The 25,143-nt window shown below is 44.0% G+C and overlaps 1 protein-coding gene across 4 annotated transcripts in view; it reads left to right on the forward strand.

Annotated features, from left to right (window-relative positions):
• The window catches only part of pomt2 (protein-O-mannosyltransferase 2), a 230,678-nt gene that overhangs the window by 96,966 nt on the left and 108,569 nt on the right, over positions 1-25,143 (forward strand). For all 4 annotated transcript variants that reach the window (XM_043701478.1, XM_043701476.1, XM_043701477.1 and 1 more), the window contains exon 14: positions 21,951-22,042. In XM_043701478.1, coding sequence (XP_043557413.1) covers positions 21,951-22,042 — 92 coding nt within the window. The remainder of the gene's footprint in view (positions 1-21,950; positions 22,043-25,143) is intronic.

The following is a 25,143-nucleotide window of genomic DNA, read 5'->3' on the forward strand; positions in this document are numbered from 1 at the left end:
TTATCGTACTCTATGCTACTTTCTCCCCACCCCCACCCTCCTCTCATTTATCTCTCCACCCTTCAGGCGCTCTGCCTGTATTCCTGATGAAGGGCTTTTGCCCGAAGCATCGATTTTACTGCTCCTCGGATGCTGTCTGAACTGCTGTGCTTTTCCAGCACCACTCTAATCTAATCTCTGGTTTCCAGCATCTGCATTCCTTGTTTTTACCTATACACAATGAATGGTCGGCCCCCAGAGAGTGTTGAGGAACCAAGGGACTTTGAGTAACTAAAGCATATAGGATATTTGCGTTCATTAGCTGGGGTATGGTATATAGGAGCAAGGAAGTCTTGTTAGGCCAGAATTTCATAAAGCCTTGGTAAGGCCACAGATGGGATACTGTGTGCAGCTTTGGTCACCACACTATTGGAAGTAAGTAATTGTACTGGAGAGGGTGTCCAGGATGTTGCTTGGGATGAAAAGTCTTAGTTCGGAGGAGAGACTGGATAGGCTGTGTTTATTCTTCTTGAAGCAGAGGAGACTGAGGTGGGATCTAATTGCGATATACAGAATTACAAGAGACATAGACAGGAAATTGTGAGAATCTCATCAACGAGGGAGACATGTCTAAGATGAAATTGCACAAGTTTAAGGTGAGGGGTAAGTGGTTTCAAGCAGATTTGAGAAAAAAATATTGCTTGTCCTCTGTGTGTGGCTACTTAGGATAGCTGGTCATGTCGTTTCGTGGCTAGTTGCTGTTCATGGATGCGGATCGTTAGCTGTCTTCCTATTTGTCCTATATAGTGTTTTGTGCAGTCCTTGCATGGAATTTTGTACAAAGCAACATGAGTTCGACTGGGACAACACTACTATTATAGGACAAGCCAAACAGAGAACAGCCAGGGAATTTCAAGAGGCATGGCATTCATCCACAGATTCAACCAATAAGCACATCGACCTGGACCCAATATACCGGCCACTGCAGCGGACAGCTGGAACCGGAAGCGACAGGTACAAATCACTACAAATGCCGGAGGAAACATCACAGAAGCACTTCACAGGAGGCTCCCAAGCACTGAGGATGTCACGTAGAGAGGGGACGAAACGTCTGCAACACAAATTCTCAGCTCAGCGAACAGAACCACAACAACGAGCACCCGAGCTACAAATTTTCTCCCAAACTTTGAATGAGGTCCCACCTAGTAAAGATGTCAAACAGGATTGCATGTGTGCCAAAAAGCATAAGCTGCAAGTGATAGAACTAAACCATTCCACAGCCAATGGATCAGATCTAAGCTCTGCAATCCTGCCATATCCAGTAGTGAATGGTGGTGGACAGTTAAATAATTCACTGGAGGGGGAGGCTGCATAACTTTTGCCATCTTCAGTGATAGAAGAGCACTGCACATCAGTGCAAAAGATAAAGCTAAAGCATTTGCAACCTTTAGCCAGAAGTGCCAAGTGGATGAGCCATCTCTGCCTCCCCAAGTAGTTCCCAGCATCCCAGATACCAGTCTTCAGCCAACTCAATTTATTTTAAGGAATCCAGAAATGGTTGGTGACACTGATTTGAGCTCCAGGACTTGTCTGTCTAGCCAATGCAATTGCAAATCTGTCATCTACTCAATAATGTGTGAAATTTGAGTGTTATGAAGGTGAAGGCATGTACTGTACCTTTAAGAGTGTGTGAATGCTGTTATGAACTGAGAGGTTACAAGTACCTGTGTATATGACTAGACGACAGTCTCAATGTACTGGAAAATTGAAAATATATAACATTTTGGTTATGAAATAGATACCGGAGTTGATGTTGTTTTGACAACAATTCGAAAATTATCCTCAGGATACTAAAACCTGATTGAGTTTGAATTTATTGTTTTGCCAATGTTGCACCAATGAGATGATCCGATGTTGGGGATATAAAAATGCAGGCATTTTGAAAATTGGAGACCGAGCAACTCCCATTAACACACATCCAAGGAATTAGGAATCATTCTTTATCAAAGGTACCTTTTCATATGAAACATATTCATAGTAAAAAAAAAAAGCAGACCGACCCAGGGAGATTTACAGCTAGGAGAAGATAGACACTGAAGACAATAGTTGCTGTGTGGTTTTGAAATTACGTCGATGTAATTTTAGTAAGTATCTTACTGGAACAGTATATTGTTTAGAGTTGCAGACAGGTAATAAGCTGTTAAGCGAAAAGGGGGCTTAGAGTTGTGAATAGTTGTTGTTTAATGTTCACTTTCAGAGTTAGAGAATAAATTGATATTATTTTAGATAGTGGAATTTGGAAGTTCTCTGTCGCTCCTATTTTAACAGATTGAGGCATGGTGAGCTTTTCTTGGTGTTTGGTTTAATTAACAGAAGGGTTCGCTGCCGTGTTGTAACAGTTTCAGGGCTCTGGTCCAAGATTTAGATCGATTTGGACAGGCTTACTCAGATCCAATCTGAGACTTGGACAGATGTGGGATATGAAAGAACCCAGCCGATTTAAACATTTGCCGATTAGTGTCCTAGACCTTTAAAGAGAATGTAGGCGAAATAGTTTGTTTAATTTCAGTTACTTGTGGTTGGTTAAGTGAAAAGTGAGAGAAATGGCTCTTAAAGTTGCTAATAAGGTTCTGGGGTTTGAAGATGCTTCCCAAATTTGCCAAGAAAGTTTTTATAAAGGAAGGACATACTTTTAGAATTAGCAAATAGGTTAGAATTGGGTTAATCAGGGACAAAAGGAAAGCTGAAATTATAATGGAGCTGGTTAAACAATTAGGTGTATCAGTGAAAGAGACAAATGCAGTAGAGTTAGAAAACCTTAAATTGCAATTGAAGAAAATTGAGTTAGGAGAGAGAGAGAGGGGAAAAAAAGGGAGAGAAGGTTCTTAGCTGAGCAAAGAGGGAGAGAGAATTTGAACTTCAGAAGTTGCGAATTAGTCAGGAAAGGCAAGAAAATAGGTAAGACCTATGAGGCTGTAAGAGAGATTATTCTGCTGGAGAGTTAAAAAAACTCAGTTCCAGAGATGATTCATGTGGATGAAAAGAAAGTTCAAGAAGTGAGAAGAGTGGCAGAGATGGTGGATCAGTATGCATTGGGGCAGAAGGCAAAGTTTACGTTCTGGCAAGAATTTTGTCCAGGAAAGGATAGGAATTGGGAGAAGGGGAGACCCTACATAACAAAACAAAGACTAGAACACACTGGTAATAGTTGCTCTTACTAGTTTTCACCTGGAAAAAGAAGCCCAAGAGGGTAAAAAGGTGGTGAAAGGCCTCCGGTGTTTCCACTGTGGTAAGGTGGGACACGTAAAGTTACAGTTCTGGTCATTGAAGAAAGTCACGTGGTAAAAGATGCTCAGCCAATGAGATTAATGAAAGTAGTCAAGGAAACCCCAGTAAAAGTTGAGGAGCTGCAGGAGAGTGCACAGCCGAGGCAGGGGCTAGGTATTGAGTTAGTGCCTGATCTCTACCCACAGAGATGAAGTCTTTATAAAGTTTATTGGGGAAGAATGGGGGGAAGAAGGGAAACACTTTAGAATTTTGAGAGATGCGGGATCTGATCAGTCCCTAATTGTAAGAGATGTATGTATTTGCACTCTTTCTGACATGTTGCCTGAGATAGTGGCAATTTGTGGAATAGTTGGACAGAAATTTAACATTTCCCTGTGTAAGATCATGTTGGAGAGCCAAATCATGACTGAGGACGTAATGGTGGGAGTGATTGACAAAGTGTCAGTTCCAGGAATACAGTGTGTTCTTGGGAGCAATTTCGCAGGATCCAGGGTGAGAGTGACACCCCTTGTGGACAAGCCAAAGGAAGGCCAGGGCACTGAGGAGTTAAGAGAAAAATACCCTGGATTTTTTTCCAGACTCTTGTAGTAACAAGATTCCATTATCATAAATCACAGCACGAAGCAAACACTAAAGAGAAAGACAAAGGAGTTAGGTTCAGTTAGTGGACACCCTGTTTGATATAATGGTGCAGGAAAATCCTGAACAGGAAGAGAGTCTGGCAGAAGTGTTTGATCCTGAAGGGCTGATGGACTTACAACAGAATAAGATAATTGTTGTGGTTCTGTTCGCCGAGCTGGAAGTTTTTGTTGCAAACGTTTCGTTTCAGTGCTTGCTAACCATAACTGGGTGTCTACCAGATTCCCAGAAGCAATTCCATTATGGAATATTAAGGCAAAAATGCAGGCGTTTTGAAAATTGGAGACAGAGCAACTGGCGGATTGTTAGCTGTCTTCCTGTTTGTCCTATATAGTGTTTTGTGCAGTCCTTGCATGGTATTTTGTACACTACATTAGATTTGCTCATGTTGGGTATCGGGTCCTTCGTTCTGGTGAGTTGTCTGAGCGTGGCTGTTGGTTTGTGTGCCGTTAGGAGTCCTAGGGGTCGCAGTAGTCTGGCTGTCAGTTCTGAGATGCTCCTGATGTATAGTAGTGTGGCTAGCCCTTTTGGTTGTGGTATGTCCTCGTTCCGTGGTCTTTCTCTTAGGCATCTGTTGATGAAGTTGCACGGGTATCCTAGCCAGGGGACGAAACGTTTGCAACAAAAACTTCCAGCTCAGCGAACAGAACCACAACAACGAGCACCCGAGCTACAAATCTTCACACAAACTTTGAAGAATAAGATAATATATTGATGCATACTCAGAAAAGAAATCTGAATGTATTCCTGAGGATTATTATCTTAAAGATAGAATCCTAAGACAAAAATGGAAACCACGGCAGCTTAGTGCAGAGGAGAAATGGGCCAAAGTGCACCAGATTGTGTTGCCGGAAGCATCGAGACTGAAAGTGTTACAGATAGCACATAAATTACCAGTAGGAGGTCACCTAGGTATGAGGAAGACTCAGGCTAAGGTTCAAAAGCATTTCTATTGGCCTGGTCAGCACAAGGATGTGGTTAAACTTGTGGTCATGCGTGTCAAATGGTAGGTAAGCCACAGGCACCTTTTTGCCAACTGCTCATTTGAACAACATATCACATGGATTATGATTGATTAGTGTAGGTCCTCTCCTGAAAACTAAATATGGGAATCAGTGCTTGCTAACCATAACTGGGTGTCTACCAGATTCCCAGAAGCAATTCCATTATGGAATATTAAGGCAAAAATGCAGGCGTTTTGAAAATTGGAGACAGAGCAACTGTCATCAATACCAATCCAAGAAATTAGGAAACGCTCTCTATCAAAGATACCTTTTCATATGAAACCTATTCGTAGTAAAAAGAAATAAGACTGGAACTTTCTTAGTGCAGATGGTTTGGATGGAGCTATTTTTGTCAGGTGTTTTCAGGAGGGTTTCCTTACTCGGTATGTAGACAGACTGACGAGGGGAGAGGCCATTTTGGATTTGGTGCTTGGCAACACGCTAAGACAAGTGTCAGACCTCGCAGTGGGAGTACATTTTGGTGACAGCGATCACAAGTGCCTCACATTTACCATAGCCTTGGAGAGGGAAAGAAGCAGTTATCAAGGGAAGATATTTAATTGGGGAAAAGGAAACTATGACGCTATCAGGAAGTTGGGAAGTACAGATTGGGAGCAATTGTTCCACAGAAAGGGCACAACAGACATGTGGAGATTGCTTCAGGAGCAGTTGTTGTGAGTGATGCATAAATTTGTTCCTCTGAGAAAGGCAAGAAGGGATAAGATTAAGGAGCCTTGGATGACGAGAACAGAGGAGCTTCTCGTCAAATGGAAGAAGGCAGCTTACATAAGGTGGAGGAAGCAAGGATCTAGCACAGCTTTAGAGGATTACAGACTTGCTCAAAAGGAGCTCAGAAATGGACTGAGGAGAGCCAGGAGGGAGCATGACGAATTAGGGAGAACCCAAAGGCATTTTACTCATACGTGAGGAATAAGAGAATGATCAGGGAGAAGGTAGGGCCGATCAGGGAAAGCATAGAGGACTTGTGGGTGGAATCTGAGCAGATAAGGGAAACCCAAAATGAGGTTTGCTTTGGTTTTCACGCAGGAAAGGGACCTTGTTGTGAATGAGAACTTTGAGGAGCTGGGAAACAGGCTTGACCAGATCAAGATTGATGAAGTTGATGTGCTGGAAATGTTGGCAAACATTAAGTTTGATAAGTCTCCAGGGCCAGACCAGATTTATCCTAGGCTGCTCCGGGAAATGAGAAAGGAGGATGCTAAGCCGCTGGCGAAGATCTTTGCTTCCTCACTCTCCACGGAAGTCATACCAGAGGATTGGAGGGAGGTGAATGTTGCTCCTCTTTTCAAGAGGGGGAGTAGGGAAATCCCTGGCAATTACAGACCAGTCAGTCTTACGTCTGTGGTCAGCAAGGTTTTGGAAGGAGATCTGTGGGATAGGATTTATGACTATTTGGAAAACCATAGCATGATTAAAGGCACTCAGCATGGCTTTGTGAGGGGCAGGTCATGCCTCACAAATCCTATTGAGTTCTTTGAGGAGGTGACGAGACAGGTAGACGAAGGTCGAGCAGTAGATGTGGTGTATATGGACTTCAGCAAGGCATTTGATAGGGTTCCCCATGGTAGGCTCATTCATATAGTCAGGAGATATGGGATGCAGGGAGGTTTGGCTATCTGGATTCAGAGTTGGTTGGCTGACAGAAGGCAGAGAGTGGTTGTAGATGGAAAGTATTATGCCTGGAGGACAGTGTTGAGTGGGGTCCCGCTCTGTTCTTGGGCCTTTACTCTCTGTAGTTTTTATAAGTGACTTGGATGAGAAGTTTGAGGGGTGGGTTAGTAAATTTGCAGATGACACAAAGGTTGGAGGTGTCGTCGATAGTATAGAGGACTACTGCAGGCTGCAGCGCGACATGGACAGGATGGAGAGCTGGGCTGAGAAATGGCAGTTGGAGTTCAACCTGGATAAATGTGAAGTGATGCATTTTGGAAGGTCGAACTCGAATGCTGAAAATAGGATTAAAGACAGGATTCTTGGCAGTGTGGAGGATCAGAGGGATCTGGGTGTTCAAGTGCATAGATCCCTCAAAGTTGCAACCCAAGTGGATAAGGTTGTTAAGAAAGCATATGGTGTTTTGGCTTTCATTAACGGGGGATCGCATTTAAGAGCCGCGAGGTTTTGCTGCAGCTCTACAGGACTCTAGTGAGACCACGCTTGGAATATTGTTTCCAGTTCTGACCACCCAATTATAGGAAAGATGCGGAGGCTTTGGAGAGGGTGCAAAGAAGTTTTCTTTCCTGAAGAAGGGCCTGTGCCCGAAACGTCGAATCTCCTGTTCCCTGGATGCTGCCTGACCTGCTGTGCTGTTCCAGCAATAAAGTTTCAACTTTGATCTCCAGCATCTGCAGACCTCACTTTCTCCTGCAAAGAAGTTTTACCAGGATGCTGGAGGGCTTGGCAAAAGTGAAGACTGCAGATGCAGGAAATCAGAGTGCAGATTAGAGTGGTGCTGAAAAAGCACAGCAAGTCAGGCAGCATCTGAGGAGCAGGAAAATCGATGTTTCGGGCAAAAGTCCTTCATCAGGAATGATGTGCTTTTGCCTGAAACATCTATTTTCCTGCTCGTCGGATGCTGCCTGATGTCCTGTGCTTTTTCAGCACTACTCTAATTGACACTGGACTGGAGGGCATGTCTTATGAGGAGAGGTTGACTAAGCTCAGACTTTTCTCTCTAGAGAGAAGGAGAAAAAGAGGTGGCCTGATCGAGGTATACAAGATAATGAAACATGGATAGAGTCAATAGCCAGAGACTTTTCCCCAGGGCAGAATTGACCAGCATGAGCGGTCATAGTTTTAAGGTATTAGGAGGAAAGTATAGAGGAGACGTCAGAGGTAGGTTCTTTACGCAGAGAGTTGTGAATGCATGGAATGCGTTGCCAGCGGTGGTGGTGGAAGCAGAGTCATTAGGGACATTTAAGTGACTGCTGGACATGCATGTGGACAGCAATGAATTGAGGGGTGCGTAGGTTAGGTTATTTTATTTTAGATTAGGAGTAATCCTCGGCACAACATCATTGGCCAAAGGGCCTGTTCTGTGCTGTACTTTTCTATGTTCTGTGTTCAATGACAACCTGGGATATCTTCAGCCACAAGAGGATTCTGGGTAATCCAAGATAGAGGACAGTAAAAACCTGTCTGGCTGTAACAGGCTGCTCCCTATTTTGTTTGAGGTATTTTAGGTGTTAGAGGCGATTTACTCAAATTCCAGGAGCAACAATGACTGTTTTACATGCTGGTGCATTGTTTTGGAACTTGGGAGAAAAAAAAAGTCAAAACAAAAGCACCTTTAAAATGGAGAGAGACAGGCAGTTAGCTGCACATGGTCAGGTCCATGCAGGAGAGAGAGAAAGAAACCCACAATACTAATGACATAGTAGTGAACCTGAGCAGTTACTGTCTTTGTTGTTTGAATTCATGTATCACTGGACATCGGAGTGCATCTCAGAAAACTTAACAGTGAAATTCACAACTAATCTTGGAGGAACCTGTTTGGGGAGAGGTCACAGCACAGAAACAGATTAGTTTTCAGTCTCGCCTTGCTGTAAATCTACAATAGTGAGTCGAGTGGGTTCTTTCTTGACTGTGTGTTTTATTGAGATATGACTCTTGATTAAACTTAAAAATATAAGCCATAAGTATTAAGTTAGCCTGGAGCAGTATTCTGTCGAGGAATATGACCGTGCTATTTTCTGGGTCTATAAATTGGAAGACCCTTAGTAGAGTGATATGCTCTTCTTGTCAGATGTGGGAGTGTAGCGAGAATTTGTGTTACTGAGGATTATATCTGCAATAAATGCCATTGGTTGCGAGTCCTATCCGATCAAATGGATCAGTTAGAGACACACTTAGAGGCAATAAGGAATTTACAAGAGCAAGGGGGTGTGATGGATGGCAGTTATGGGAAGGGAGAAAAGTCGCAGATACAGTTAGATAGATGGGTTAACTCCAGGAAAGATAAGAGAAGTAGGCATGTAGTACAGGAGTCTTCTGTGGCTATCCTCATTTCAAACAAGTATGCTGCTTTGGAAAATGTAGGGGGTGATGGATTCTCAGGGGAATCTAGCACAAGCAGCCACATTTCTAGTATCGAGACGGGCTCTAATGCAATGAGGGGTACATCGGGCTCCAAGAGGTTAATTGTGTTAAAGACACTCTAGTCCGAGGCACAGACATGTTTCTGTGGCCAGCAGTGAAAAATCAGAATGGTGTGTTGCCTCCCATAGGGCCAGGAACAAGGATGTCTCAGAGAGGGTGCAGAATGTTCTCAAAGGGCAGAGGGACCAGCAGGTGATCATTGTACACATTGGAACCAATGACATAGGAAGGGAAAAGGATGAGATTCTGAAGGGAGAATACAGAGAGTTAGGCAGGAAATTAAAAAGGTCTTTGAGTAGTAATATCTGAATTACTCCCGCTGCTACAAGTTAATGAGGATAGGAATAGGAGGATAGAGCAAATGAATGCTTGGCTGAGGAGCTGGTGTATGAGAGAAGGGTTCACATTTTTGAATCATTGGAATCTCTTCTGGGGTAGTAGTGACCTGTACAAGATTTAGATTTTAGATTTAGATTACATTACAGTGTGGAAACAGGCCCTTCGGCCCAACAAGTCCACACCGACCCGCCGAAGCGAAACCCTCCCATACCCCTACATTTACCCCTTACCTAACACTACGGGCAATTTAGTATGGCCAATTCACCTGGCCCTGCACATCTTTGGACTGTGGGAGGAAACCGGAGCACCCGGAGGAAACCCACGCAGACACGGGGAGAACGTGCAAACTCCACACAGTCAATCGCCTGAGGCGGGAATTAAACCCAGGTCTCTGGCGCTGTGAGGCAGCAGTGCTAACCACTGTGCCACCGTGCCGCACACAAGAAGGACAGATTGCACCTGAATTGGAAAGGGATTAATGTACTAGCAGAAAGATTTGATAGAGCTGCTTAGGAAGATTTAAAGTAGTAAGGTAGTGGGGTGAGACCCAGGGAGATAGTGAGGAAAGAGATCAATCTGACACTGGTACAGTTGAGAACAGAAGCGAGTCAAACAGTCAGAGCAGGCAGGGACAAAGCAGAGAAAAAGGTTGGACTGATAAATTCAACTGCATTTATTTCAATGCAGGAGGCCTAACAGTGAAGGCAGATGAACTCAGGGCATGGTTAGGAACATGGGACTGGGATATCATAGCAATTACAGAAACGTGACTCAGGGATGGGCAGGGTGTAGGTTTGCTCGCTGAGCTGTAGGTTTTATATCCAGATGTTTCATTACCTGGCTCGGTAACATCATCAGTGGCGACCTCCAAGTGAAGCGAAGCTGTTGTCTCCTGCTTTCTATTTATATGTTTGGCCTGGATGGAGTTCCAGGGGTTTGTGGTGATGTCATTTTCTGTTTGTTTTCTGAGGGGTTGATAGATGGTATCTAGATCTATGTGTTTGTTTATGGCGTTGTGGTTGGAGTGCCAGGCCTCTAGGAATTCTCTGACATGTCTTTGTTTAGCCTGTCCCAGGATAGATGTGTAGTCCCAGTCGAAATGGTGGGTTTTTTTCATTCGTGTGTAGGGTTACGAGGGAGAGAGGGTCGTGTCTTTTTGTGGCTAGCTGGTGTTCGTGTATCCTGGTGGCTAACTTTCCTCCTGTTTGTTCTACGTAGTGTTTGTGACAGTCCTTGCATGGAATTTTGTAGATGACGTTGGTTTTGTCCATGTGATGTACTGGGTCTTTTAAGTTTGTTAGTTTTTGTTTGAGAGTGTTGCTGGGTTTGTGTGCAGGACTGGCAGCTTAATGTTCCACGATACAAATGCTGCAGGAAGGAGAGGAAGCAGGGTGGTGTTTTTGATAGTGTTACAGCTGTACTGAGGGAGGATAATCCTGGGAATACAGTCAGGGAAGTTATTTGGGGAGAACTGAGCAATAAGAAAGGGATGATCACCTTATTGGGATTGTACTGTAGACCCCCTAATAGTCAGCGGGAAATTGAGAAACAGTTGTAAGGAGATTTCAGTTATCTGTAAGAATAATAGGTTGGTTATGGTAGGGAATTTAAACTTTCCAAACATAACACTGTGGCAGTCCCAGTCTAAGAGTTTAGATGGAGAGGAATTTAAGTGTGTACAAGAACATTTTCTGATTCAGTATGTGGATGCACCTACCAGAGAAGCTGCAAAATTTGACCTACTCTTGGGAAATAAGGCAGGGCAGGTGACTGAGGTGTCAGTGGGGGAGCACTTTGGGGCCAGTGAGCACAATTCTATTTGTTTTAAAATAGTGATGGAAAAGGATAGACCGGATGTAAAAGTTGAAGCTCTAAATTAGAGGAAGACTAATTTTGACGGTATCAGGCAAGAACTTTGAAAAGCTGATTGGGGTCAGATGTTTGCCAATAAAGGGACAGCTGGAGATGGGAAGCCTTTGGAAATGAGGTACTGAGAGTCTAGAGACAGTATGTTCCTGGTAGCGTGAAAGGAAAGGCTGGTAGGTGTAAGGAATGCTGGATGACTGGAGAAGTTGAGGGTTTGTTTAAGAAAAAGGAAGCATATGTCAGGTATTGACAGGATAGATTGCGTGAATCCTTAGATTATAAAGGCAGTATGAGTATACTTAAGAGAGAAATCAGGAGGGCAAAAAGGGGACATTTGATAGCTTTGGCAAATAGGGTTAAAGAGAATCCAAAGGGTTAGTGAGTTTTGAGAAGATTTCCAGCTCAGGTTGAGGTTCTGGATGTAGGTTTGCTCACTGAGGAGAGAATAGGGCCCCTCAAAGATCAGCAAGGCGGCCTTTGTTTGGAGCCGCAGGAAATGGGGGAGACACTAAAGGAGTATTTTACATTAGTGTTTACTGAGGACATGGACATGGAAAATACAGAATGTCAGACATTAGATGGTACCATCTTGAAAAATGTCTGTATTCCAGAGGAGGAAGTAATGGATATCTTGAAACGCATAAAAGTGCATAAATCCTCAGAACTTGATCAGATGTACCCTAGTACACTTTGGCAAGCTAGGGAAGTGATTGCTGAGCCTCTTGCTGAGATATTTGAATCATCGATAGTCACAGTAGAGGTACCGGAAGACTGGAGGTTGGCTGATGTGGTGCCAGCGAACGATAGACTAGTGAGCCTGACTTCGGTGGTGGGCAAGTTGTTGGAGGGAATCTTGAGGGACAGGATGTAGATGTATTTGGAAAGGCAAGGACTGATTAGGGATAGTCAACATGGCTTTGTGCATTGGAAACCATGTCTCACAAACCTCATTAAGTTTGTTTTAAGAAGTAACAAAGAGGAATGAAGAGGGCAGAGCAATAGACATGATCTGTGTGGACTTCAGTAAGGCATTCGACAAGGTTCCCTATGGGAGACTGGTTAGCAAAGTTAATCTTCTGGATTACAGCGAGATGTAACCATTTGGATACAGAACTGGCTCAAAGGTAGATGACAGAGGGTGGTGATGGAGGGTTGTTTTTCCAGACTGGAGGGTGGCCTGTGGCCAGTGGAGTGCCACAAGGATCCATGCTGGGTCCACTACTTTTCATCATTTATGTAAATGATTTGGGTGTGAGCATTAGAGGTATAGTTAGTAAGTTTGCAGATGATACCAAAATTGGAGGTGTAGTGGACAGTGAAGAAGGTTACCTCGGATTACAACGGGATGTTGATCAGATGAGCCAATGGGCTGGGGAGTGGCAGATGAAATTTAATTTCGATAAATGTGAGGTGCTGCAAATCTTAGCAGTACTTGTAAACTTAATGGTAAGGTCCGAGGGATGTTGCTGAACAAGAGACCTTCAGAGTGCAGGTTCTTAGCTCCTTGAAAGTGGAGTTGCAAGTAGATAGGGTAGTGAAGAAAGTGTTTGGAATGCTTTCCTTTATTGGTCAGAGTATTGAGTACAGGAGTTGGGAGGTCATGTTGCGGCTGTACAGGACATTGGTTAGGCCACTGTTGGAATATTGCGTGCAGTTCTGGTCTCCTTCCTATCGGAAAGATGTTGTGAAGTTGAAAGGGTTCAGAAAAGATTTACAAGGATGTTGCCAGGGTTGGAGGATTTGAGCTATAGGGAGAGATTGAATAGGCTCGGGCTGTTTTCCCTCAAGCGTCAGAGGCTAAGGGGTGATCTTAGAGGTTTATAAAATCATGAGATGCATGGGTAGGATAAATACACAGGGTATTTCCCTGGGTTGGGGGAGTCCAAAACTAGAGGGTGCAGATTTAGTGTGAGAAGTGAAAGATATGAAAGGGACCTAAAGGGTAACTTTTTCACGCAGAGGGTGGTACGTGTATGGAATGAGCTGCCCGAGGATGTGGTGGAGGCTGGTACAATTGCAACATTTCAAAAAACATCTGGATAGGTATATGAATAGGAAGAGTTTGGAGAGATCGGCCGGGTGCTGGCAGGTGGGACTAGATGAGGTTAGAATATCTGGTCGACATGGATGAGTTGAGCCGAAGGGTCTGTATCTGTACATCTCTGTGACTCCAAGACACACACTGAAGATGACAGCCACCGTGTGGTTTTGAAACTAAGTCGATTTAATTCTAATAAATGTCTGATTGGAACAGTATATTATTACGGAGTTAGAACATGGAACAATACAGCGCAGAACAGGCCCTTCAACCCTTGATGTTGTGCTGACCTGTGAACTAATTGAAGCTCATCCCCTTACACTATCCCATCATCATCATGTGCTTATCCAAGGATTGTCTAAATCTCTCTAATGTGGCTGAGTTAACAATATTGGCAGGCTAGGCAATCCGAGCTCTTAGCACGCTGAGTAAGGAACCTGGCTCTGGCATCAGTCTTAAATTTTTCACCCCCTCAATTTGTAGTCATGCTCTCTCGTAAAAGCTAAAGTCATCATCCTAGGAAAAAGACTTCCACTGTCTACCCGATCTAATCCTCTGATCGTCTTGTATGTCTCTATTAAATCCCCTCTCAGCCTTCATCTTTCCAATGAGAACAGACCCAAGTCTCTCTGCCTTTTCTCTTAAGACCTTCCCTCCAGACCAGGCAACATCCTGATAAATCTCCTCTGCTCCTTTTCCAATGCTTCCACATCCTTCCTGTAATGGGGCGACCAGAACTGAATGCAGTCTTCCAAATGCGGCTGCACTATCGTTTTATACAGTTGCAGCATGACATTACGGCTCCGGAACTCAATCCTTCTACTAGTAAAACCTAACACACACCGTATGCCTTCTTAACAGCACTATCAACCTGGGTGGCAACTTTCAGGGATCTATATATGTGGACACCAAGATCCCTCTGCACATCCACACTACCAAGAATCTTTCCATTGACCCAGTATTCTGCCTTCCTGTTATTCCTCCCAAGGTGAGTCACTTCACATTTAACTGCATGGAACTCCATTTGCCACCTCTCAGCCCAATTCTGCAGTTTATCCAAGTCCCCTGCAACCTGCAACATTGATCCACACTGTCCACTACTCCACGGACTTTAGTGTAATCCTCAAACTTACAAACCATCCACCCATGCCAGTGTTTAAGTCATTTATAAAAATGACAAACAGCAGTGGTCCCAAAACAGATTCTTGCGGCACACCACTAGTAGCTGGACTCTCGGCTGAATATTTTCCATCAACCACCATTTGCTGTCTTCTTACAGAAAGCCAGTTTTTAATTTAAACTGCTAAATTACCCTCAATCCCATGCCTCTGCATTTTCTCCATCAGCCTACCATGTGGAACCTTATCAAAGGCTTTACTGAAGTCCATGTACACCACGTCAACTGCCCTACCCTCATCCACATGCTTGGTCATTTTCTCAAAAAACTCTGAGGTTTGTGAGACATGACCTGCCCTTGACGAAACCATGTAAACGGTCTACAATCACATTGTTGCTTGCTAGATGATGATAAATCCTATCTCTTATAATCCTTTCCAAAACTTTTCCTACAACAGAATTACCTGCGTCTTCTCTATTGCCCTTCTTGAACAAGGGCATAACATTTGCAATCCTCCAGTCCTCTGGTATTAAACCTGTAGACAATGACAACTCAAAGATTAAAGCCAAAGAGACTGACATCTCCTCCCTAGCTTCCCAGAGAATCCTCTGATAAGTGCCATCTGGCCCAGGGTACTTCTCTACTTTCATTCCTTCTAGAATTGATAATACCTCTTCATTGCTAACCTCGATCCTTTCTAGTCTAATATCTCGCATCTCATTCTTCTCCTTGACAATATTCTCCTTTTTCTGGGTGAAAACCGATGAGAAATACTCGTTTAGCACCTCTCCGATCTCCACAGGGTACACACACACAACTTCCCACTTATGTCTCTGTCTTTGTCTTTGGCTGGCTCTATTCTGCCCTAATCATCCTTTTATTCCTCACATACCTATAGAAAGCTTTAGGGTTCTGCTTTATTCTACCTGCTAAAGACTGCTCATGTCCTCTTTTTGCTCTTCTCAATTCTCTCTGTAAAAATCCTTTGTAGCTGATCTGTAACTCTCCATCGCCTCATCTGAACCATCTTACCTCATCAACACATAAGCCTCCTTCTTCTGCTTAACAAGGGATGAAATTTCTGTTGTAAACCAGGGTTCCATTATCTTATCACTTCCTCCCTGCCTGACAGGGACATACCTATCAAGGACACGCAATATCTGTTCCTTAAATCAGCTCCACATTTCGATTGTCCCCATCTCCTGTATTTTGCTACCCCATTGTATGCATCCTAAGGCTTGCCTAATCGCATTATAATTGTCCTTGCCCCGTTGATAACTCCTGTCTTGAGGCATGTACCTATCCCTTTCCATCGCTAAACTAAACGTAAATGAATTATGGTCACTCTTTCCAAATTGCTCACCTATCACTAAATAACACCTGGCCTAGTTCGTTACCAAGCACTAGATCCAGTGTGGCCTCCCGTCTTGTCAGCCCTACGACATACTATGTCAGGATACCCTTCTACACACATTGGACAAATATTTACTGGAGTTATAGCATTTCGAGTCAATGTTGGGGAAGTTAAAGTCCCCCATGATGACCACCCTGTTCCTTTCACTCCTGGCCAGAACCATTTTGCCAATCTTCTCCACCTCCCTGGACCTCTGAGGCGGCATATAAAAAAAAATCCCAGCTGTGTAACTTCTCCTCTCCTGTTTCTAACCTCAGTCCATACTACCTCAGTAGAGGAGTCCTCATCAAAAGTTCTTTCAGCCATTATTATACTGTCCTTGACTAACCTCACCTCCTCCTCTTTTATTGCCTTCCCTGATCTTAATGAAAGATCTAAACCGTGGAACCTGCAACATCCATTCTTGACCCTGCTCTATCCATGTCTCCGAAATGGCCACAACATGGAAGTTCCAGGTACCTATCCATGCTGCAAGCTCATAGAACATAGAACATATAGAACATAGAAGAATACAGCACAGTACAGGCCCTTTGGCCCTCGATGTTGCACCGATCCAAGCCCACCTAACCTACACTAGCCCACTATCCTCCATATGCCTATCCAATGCCCGCTTAAATGCCCATAAAGAGGGAGAGTCCACCACTGCTACTGGCAGGGCATTCCATGAACTCACGACTCGCTGAGTAAAGAACCTAACCCTAACATCTGTCCTATACCTACCCCCCCTTAATTTAAAGCTATGCCCCCTCGTAATAGCTGACTCCATACGTGGAAAAAGGTTCTCACAGTCAACCCTATCTAAACCCCTAATCATCTTGTACACCTCTATCAAGTCACCCCTAAACCTTCTTTTCTCCAATGAAAACAACCCCAAGTGCCTCAGCCTTTCCTCATACGATCTTCCTACCATACCAGGCAACATCCTACGTTCGGATACTTCTGGTACTGAAGTAGACACATTTCAAACCAGCTTGCTGTCTGCCAGCACATTCCTGTGACCCTGAAATCCTGTCCATGCCCTCCCTACTCTCATCCTCCTGCGCACTGAATCTACCCCTCGGATTCCCACCCCCTTGCTGAGCTAGTTTAAACCCATTTGATTAGCACCAACAAATTTCCCACCCAGGATATTAGTACTCTCCTCTGCTTCAAGTGAAGACCATCCTGTTTGTGCAGGTCTCATCTTCCCCAGACCGAGCCCTAATTATCCAAGTACCTGAAACCCTCCCTCCTGCACCATCCCTGTAGCCATGTGTTTAGCTGATATCTCTCCTTACTCGTTGCCTCGGTATCACGTGGCACGGGTAACTAACCAGAGATGACAACTCTGTTTGTGTTAGCTGTCAGCTTCCACTCAAGCTCCCTGAAATCCTGCCTTACAGCCCTATCCCTCTTTCTACCTATGTCGTTGGTACCGAGGTGGACCACGACTTGGGGCTGGTCACCCCCTCCTTTCAGGACCCCAAAGACACGATCTGAGCATCTGGCTGGATATATGAGTTGGAGGCAGGTAATAAGCTGTTAAGAGAAATGGGGGGATTAAGTGTTGTGAATAGTTGTTTAACGTTCACTTTTACAGTTAAAGAATAAATTGATTTTATTTTCTTTAAATAGTGGAATTTGGGAGTTCTCTGAAACTCTTATTTTAACAGATTGCAAGGCGAGGTAAGCTTTTCTCACCATTTGGTTTAAATAATGGAGGGGCTCACTGCCGTATTGTAACACCAGGTAAGTCCTATACAGAACAAAGCAGGGCCATCCAACCTGGTCAATTACCAGCCATCATTAAAGTATGGAAGGTGTCTTGTGCTATAAAGCAGTACCTGCTCAGCAATAACCTGCTCAGTGACGCTCAGTTTGGATTCTACCAGGGCTATTCGGCTCCTGACTCCCATTACAGCCTTGGTTGAAACATAGACAAAAGAGTTGAATTCTAGAGGAGAGACGAGAATGCCAACCCTTGACCCCAAGGCTGCATTTGATAGAGTTTAGCATCAAGAAGCCTTATCAAAACTGGAATTGATGGGTATTGGGGGTAAACTCTTCACCAGTTCGAGTCGCGCCTGGCACATGAGAGATTGTGGTTGCTGGAAGTCAATCATGTCAACTTCAGGCCATCTCTGTAGAAGTAGTGTTTCACGGTTGTGTCTTAGGCCCAAACCTCTTCAGCTGCTTCATCACAGACCTCTCCATCATAATTTCAAGGAGGAGAATATTTGCTGATGATTCCCTAATGTTCATCAGCATTTGTGACTCCCCAAGTACTGAAGCAGTCCATGTTTAAATGGAGCAAGATCTGGACAATATCCAGGCTTGTGCTGACAAGTGGCTAGTAACATTCTGCTCCCCATGGGTTTAGAAGGTGCTGTCTGAGGATCTTTGAATTGGTAGGATGGTTCTATGATCATAAAGTTTGCTGGGTGAGTCTTTTGAAAATACAAATTGGATAGTTAACACTTTTCCAAACTGATTTGACTGAACTTCATCTGCATTAACTGTGCCTACTCATTCTTTTTCATTGATTTGAGGCACTTGGGCATTGCTGGCTGGACAGCATTTATTGCCATCCATGGTTGCCCTTGTACTGCAGCAGTCCACCTGCTTTAAGTTGACCCATAAAGCCTTTGGGGGAGCAGGTAATTCCAGGACTTTGATCCAGAGGCTATCTTACAGATAGATAGTGCACGTACTATTACTGAACGTCTGTGTTTGCAGGGCCAGTCAAGTAGGCTGCTTTGTCTTTGATGGTATCAAACTGCTTGACCATTGTTGGACTGCACCATCCAGGCAAATGGGGTGTATTCCATCACATCTCTGATTTGTGCCTTGCAGATGATAGGCAGGTTTTGGGGAGTCAGGAGGAGAGTAATTTGCTGCAATATTCGTAGCCTCTGACCTGCTCTTGCAGCCACTGTGTCATATAGCAAGTCCAGATGACTTTCTGCTGATGCTGATCTTTGTAGAGGGAGGAAGAGAGCTTCTTCAAGGAAGGCATCCTTGTAAGAGGATTCGCAGTAGGTTGAAATCTTTGAGGAGAAATGAGGTCTGCAGATGCTGATATCTTTGTAGAGGGAGGAAGAGAGCTTCTTATCTTTGTAGAGGGAGGAAGAGAGCTTCTTATCTTTGTAGAGGGAGGAAGTTTCTGTCAATGTTAACACCCCAGGATATTGACAGTGGCGGACCCAGTGATTGTGACAACATTGAATGTCATGGGGCAGTGGTTAGATTGTCACTCATTGGTAATGGCCATAGCCTGGCTTTTGTGTGATAAAAATATTACTTACCATTTGTCAGCAAGTATTGTCCAGATCTTGTTGCTAGTGAGTTTTGAGAAGATCTGTAGCTCAGGTTGAGGTTCTGGATTTACGTTTGCTGAGCTGGAAGGTTCGTTTTCATGGGAATGAACCTTCCAGCTCAGTGCAGAAACTTACAATCAGAGCTTGTTGCATTTGAAAATGGACTGCTTCAGTACCTGAGGAGTTGCAAATTATGCTGAATGTTGCATAATCATGGGCGAACATACCCATTTCTGACCTACTGATGGAGGAAAGATCATTGAAGCAACTGAAGATAGTTAGGACTAGGTCACTACCCTGAGGAACTCTAGCAGAGATGTCCTGGAACTGAGATGATTGACTTCAGCTCCCACCACCATCTCTGCTGGTTGGAGTTTGCCTGTATTACCCATGATTCAAGCTTTGCTCAGTTTCCTTGATGTCAAGGGCTCTCACTTTCACCTCACCTTTGGAATTGACCTTTTTTTTGGTCCATGTTCGCACTAAGGCCGTAATGAGGTCAGCAGTTTAGTGGACCTGTTGGAACCCAAACTGGACATTACTGAGCAGGTTATAGCTGAGCAGATGCTGCTTCACCGTATTGTTGATGGCACCTTACATCACTTTACTGATGATCGAGAATAGACTGATGGGGCAGTAAGTGGCCAGGTTAGATTTGGCCTGCTTCATTCTGTACAGGATGCACTTGGACAATTTTCCACATTAGCGGATAGATGCCAATGTTGTACATGTAAGAGAAAAGCAAGTTCTAGAGTACAAGTCTTCAGTACTATTGCCTAATGTTGTCAGGATCCATAGCCTTTGCAATATCTCGTGCTTCCAAACGTTTCTTGATATCAAGTGGAGTGAATTGAATTGGCTGAAGACTGGTATCTGTAATGCTGGGGACCACTGGAGAAGGCAAAAATGGATCATCCATTTGGCACTTCTAACTGAGGATTGCTGTGAGCTGTGAATGCTTCAGCCGTACCTGTTGCACTGATGTGCTGGTCTCTTCCATTATTGAGGATGGGGATATTTTTGGAGCCGCCTCCAGTGAGTTGTTTAATTGTCCATCACCATTCATGACTGGGTGTGGCAGGACTGCAAAATTTAGATCTGATCTGTTGGTGTAGAATCACTTATCTCTGTCTATCACTTGCATATGCTGTTTGGAATGCAAGTAGTCCTGTTTGGTGGCTTCACCAGGTAGAAATCGCATCATCAGGTATGCCCTCCTGCAGTCTCCATTGACCCAGGGTTGAACCCCTGACTTAATGGTAATGGTTAAGTGGGAGATATGCCAGGCCATGAGGTTACAGATTATGCTGTAGTACAATTATGCTGTTGTTGATGGCCCATCATACCTCATGAACCCCAGTCTTGAAGTCTGTCCCATTTTGCACAATGATCGTGCCACACAACATGATGGAAGTTATCTCCCAATGTAAAAGTGGGATTTCGTCTCCACCAGGACTATGTGGTGGTTGCTCATGCTGAAACTGCCATGGACAAATGTATCTTCATTTGGTAGATTGGTAAGGATGAGGTCAAATATGGCTTTCCTATTTGCTGGATCCCTCACCACCTGCCAGAGACCCAGTCTAGCAGCTATGTCTTTTAGGACCTGACCAGCTTGATCAGTAGTACTGCTGCCAAGCCACTCCTGCTGGTGGACTTGGAAATCCACCGTCCAATGTACATTTGTGCCCTAGCCATCCTCAGTGCTTCCTTCAAGTGTTCATCATGAGGCAATACCAAATCATCAACCGAATTAGGACAGTATGTGGTAATCAGCAGGAGGTTTCTTTACCCATCTTTAACCTGAAGCCGTGAGACTTCAAGGAGTCTGGAATCACATCGAGGTAGATCCCATCTATCACTTCCTGAGAAAAAGAACAGGAAATGCCATCACCACAGGAAATGACATCACCAACCCAAAGAACCTTAAACATGTAAATAGAAAGCAGGAATCATGTACACTTTCGCCTGAGGCCCACTGAAGATGTTACCTCGTCGGATGATGAAACATCTGGAAATCAACCTCCCAGCTCAGCAAGCAAACCTACATCCAGTATCTCCTGACTGTATACCACTGTGCTGCCAGCTCTGCTTGGTCTGTTTGCCAGTGGGACAGTCATATCCCAGAGATGGCAACAGAGGTGTCTGGGCCATAGCCATACTCACAGAATCCTACAGATAATGTAAGGCTGTTGTTTGACAAGTCTGTGAGACAGCTCTCCCAATTTTGGTACAAGCCCCTTGATGTTGGTAAGGAGGACTTCGCTGGGTTGACAGGGCTGATTCTACTGTTGTCTTTTCCAGTTCCTAGGTTGATGTCAAGTGGTTGTCCAATTTCATTTCTTTGAGACTTGACAGCAATTGATAAGCTGAATGTTTCGCTAGGCTCTTTCGGAGGACAGTGAGAGTTGACACATTGCTGTAGGTCCGGAGACCTGGTGAGGATGGAAGATTTCCTTCCCTGAAAGGCATCAGTGAACCAGATGGGTTTTTCCAATAATAGAGAATGGTTTCATAGTCATCAGTAGGTTCTTGATTCCAGATTTTTAAAATTGAATTCAAATATAACCATCAGCTGTGGCAGGATTCGAACCTGGTTCCCCAGAACATTAACTGAGTTTCAGGGTTAATAGCCGAGTGGCATTCTCACAAGGTCATTGTCTCCCCATTCGTCTGCCCATGTCCCTGTGAAACCACTTCTTGTGTGACTTTAGTTCAAAACTGTAAATAGATTGTAAACTCAGTGGCCAAAGCCTGAATACTGATACGATCATATGCAGCTCCCCTTTTACTGAAAATCTGAACATAAATAGATGTGAAAAATTGATCCATTCCAATATTCTACTATTTCTAGGGGCTGGGAACAGGCTGAAGTCAGCTGCAGTCCATACCTTAAAGAAACCGTGAACTCATTGTGGAACATTGAGGACCATGTTAATACCAAATGTAAGTGAGTAGTACTGTGATTTATCAAAGCAAACCTCTTGTAGTATCTAATGCTTTATTGCTTTAATCATTCAGTACATCACTCTTTAATTAAGTGTTGTGGATAGGTATATACGTCTCCTTATATATATAAACCTATTTCTGTACATGGACTGTTGTGCCCCTGTGCATGCAATCTTTAATAAATACTAAGACAGTTCCACCCAATACCTTTATGGAAATAATAATTGCACTTTGTTTCCAACCACTTGCCCAGGATCTTAATAAAGATATTCAAGGTTCTCCCATTACATTGGGAAAATAGAAGAATGATACTAATAGCAGTGGGAATCAAAACTAAAATGAAAAAAAAAAGGTCCTTCAGCTCTCTCTATTACACAATCTGAAAGCCTGATGCTTAAGAGCACATTATCTGAACTGGGATGCAGATGAGAACAAATTGCAGAAGTAGGGTGATTTGAGAGTACTAGGTAAAAGTGAGGATTGCAGATGCTGGAAACCAGAGTTTAGACAGAGTGGTGCTGGAAAAGCACATCAGGTCAGGCAGCGTCCGAGGAGCAGGAAAATCAACATTTCATCAGGATGAAGGGCTTTTTCCCGAAACGTCGATTTTCCTGCTCAGATGCTGCCTGACCTGTTGTGCTTTTCCAGCACCACTCTGATTTGAGAGTACATAGGAATTTATAAACTATGCCACCAGTGCATCGCACTCCTGATTTGCACCTGGTACATAGTGGGCAGGCTTTGGGGATTGAGGAGGCGAGTTACTTGTCGCAGAAATCCCAGCTCTGACCTAATCTTGTACTGACAGGATTTATATATAAAATAATCCAGCACCAGGAGTAGAATATTCAATCCAAAAGCTCGTTGTACCATTTAATGGCTAATCTGACTATAGGCAGCATAAATCTGGATTCCCACAAACCCTGATAACCTTTCACGCTCTTGCTCGGTAAAAAATCTATCCACTTGTGCTTTAAAAGATATTCAAAGAGTCTGCTTTCATTGCCTTAGAACATAGAACATTACAGCGCAGTACAGGCCCTTCAGCCCTCGATGTTGCGTCGACCTGTCATACCAATCTGAAGCCCATCTAACCTACACTATTCCATGTACGTCCATATGCTTGTCCAATGACAACTTAAATGTACTTAAAGTTGGCGAGTCTACTACCGTTGCAGGCAAAGCATTCCATACCCTTACTACTCTGAGTAAAGAAACTACCTCTGACATCCGTCCTATATCCATCACCCCTCAATTTAAAGCTATGCCCCCTCGTGCTGGCCGTCACCATACTTGGAAAAAGGATCTCCCTGTCCACCCTCTGATTATCTTGTATGTCTCTATTAAGTCACCTCTCAACCTTCTTCTCTCCAACGAAAACAGCCTCAAGGCCCTCAGCCATTCCTCGTAAGACATACCCTCCATACCAGGCAACATCCTAGTAAATCTCCTCTGCACCCTTTCCAGATCTTCCACATCCTTCTTATTATGCGGTGACCAGAACTGTACACAATACTCCATGTGCGGCCGCACTAGAGTTTTGTACAGCTGCAGCATAACCTCATGGTCCCGGAACTTGATCCCTCTATTAATAAAAGCTAAAAGACTTCTTAACAACTCTGTCAACCTGGGTGGCAACTTTCAAGGATCTGTGCACCTGGACACTGAGATCTCTCTGCTCATCTACACTACCAAGAATCTTACCATTAGCCCAGTACTTTGCATTCCGGTTACTCCGACCAAAGTGAATCACCTCACACTTGTCCGCATTAAACTCCATTTGCCAGCTCTCAGCCCAGCTCTGCAGCTTATCTATGTCTCTCTGTAACCTACAACATCCTTCGTCACTATCCACAACTCCACCGACCTGAGTGTCATGTGCAAGTTTACGAACCCACCCTTCTACGCCCTCATCCAGGTCGTTTATAAAAATGACGAACAGCAGTGGACCCAACACCAACCCTTGCGGTACACCACTGGTAACTGAACTCCAGGATGAACATTTCCCATCAACCACCTGCCTTATGAGGAAGAGAGTTTCAAAGTCTCACTACCCTCTGTGAAAAAATGTTTGGCCCAGTGTCTGTTTTAATTGGGTGATCTCTGATATTTAAACAGTGGCACTAGTTCTACATCCTCTCATAAGAGGGAATATCATCTGCATATTTATTTAACAAGGCCTCTGAATCTTTACATTTGAATCAAGTTGCCTCTTACTCTGCCAATCTCCAGTGGATACAAGCCTTGCATAGCCAACTATTCCTCCTGAGGCAATCTACCATTCCAGATTTTAGCCTGGTATACCTTGTCTGAAATGCTACTGATGCGTTTATATCTTTCCTTCAATAAGATGGCAAATAATGTGCACAGTACTCAAGATGCGGTCTCACCAGTACCCTGTAGAGCTAAAGCATATCCACCCTATTTTTGCATTCAGTTTCTCTTGCAGTTATAATATTTTTAGACATTTCCTAATAACTTGCTGAAACTACATACTAGCTTTGTGTGATACATGTTCTAAAACAAATCCCACTGCGTCTCCAAGCTCCGCAATCTAACCATTTAGACCATATACCTTCTACTCTGCTTGCTAAAATGGACAGTGTAACATTTTCCCACATATACTCCAACTTCCACATGTTGTGAAGTTGGTTAGAGTAATTGTAGATTGGGAGACAGGAAGTTAGAATTTGGTGTTTGTACAATTGAGAAAGGTTGCATGGTCCCTTTAAAAGATTGTGGGTTTTTTTCAGTCTTAGAGATTTTAAAATGTATGTTTGTGAGCAGCAGCATGGGGGTTTGCAGGTGCACAGAGCGCCCAAACTGAAACATTTGCATTGAATGGCTGTATAGTTAGCAAGGAGAAAGTGAGGTCTGCAGATGCTGGAGATCAGAGCTGGAGTTGCTCCCCACCACCAAGGTTATATTTCCCTCCCCTCCCCTATCAGCATTCCGTAAAGACCACTCCCTCCGTGACTCCCTCGTCAGATCCACACCCCCCACCAACCCAACCTCCACTCCCGGCACCTTCCCCTGCAACCGCAGGAGGTGCAAGACTTGCGCCCACAAGGATATGCAGGTTTTTGGACTCCTCCATC

Source organism: Chiloscyllium plagiosum, chromosome 12 (genome assembly GCF_004010195.1).
Source record: "Chiloscyllium plagiosum isolate BGI_BamShark_2017 chromosome 12, ASM401019v2, whole genome shotgun sequence".
In the NCBI taxonomy this organism is placed as follows: domain Eukaryota; kingdom Metazoa; phylum Chordata; class Chondrichthyes; order Orectolobiformes; family Hemiscylliidae; genus Chiloscyllium; species Chiloscyllium plagiosum.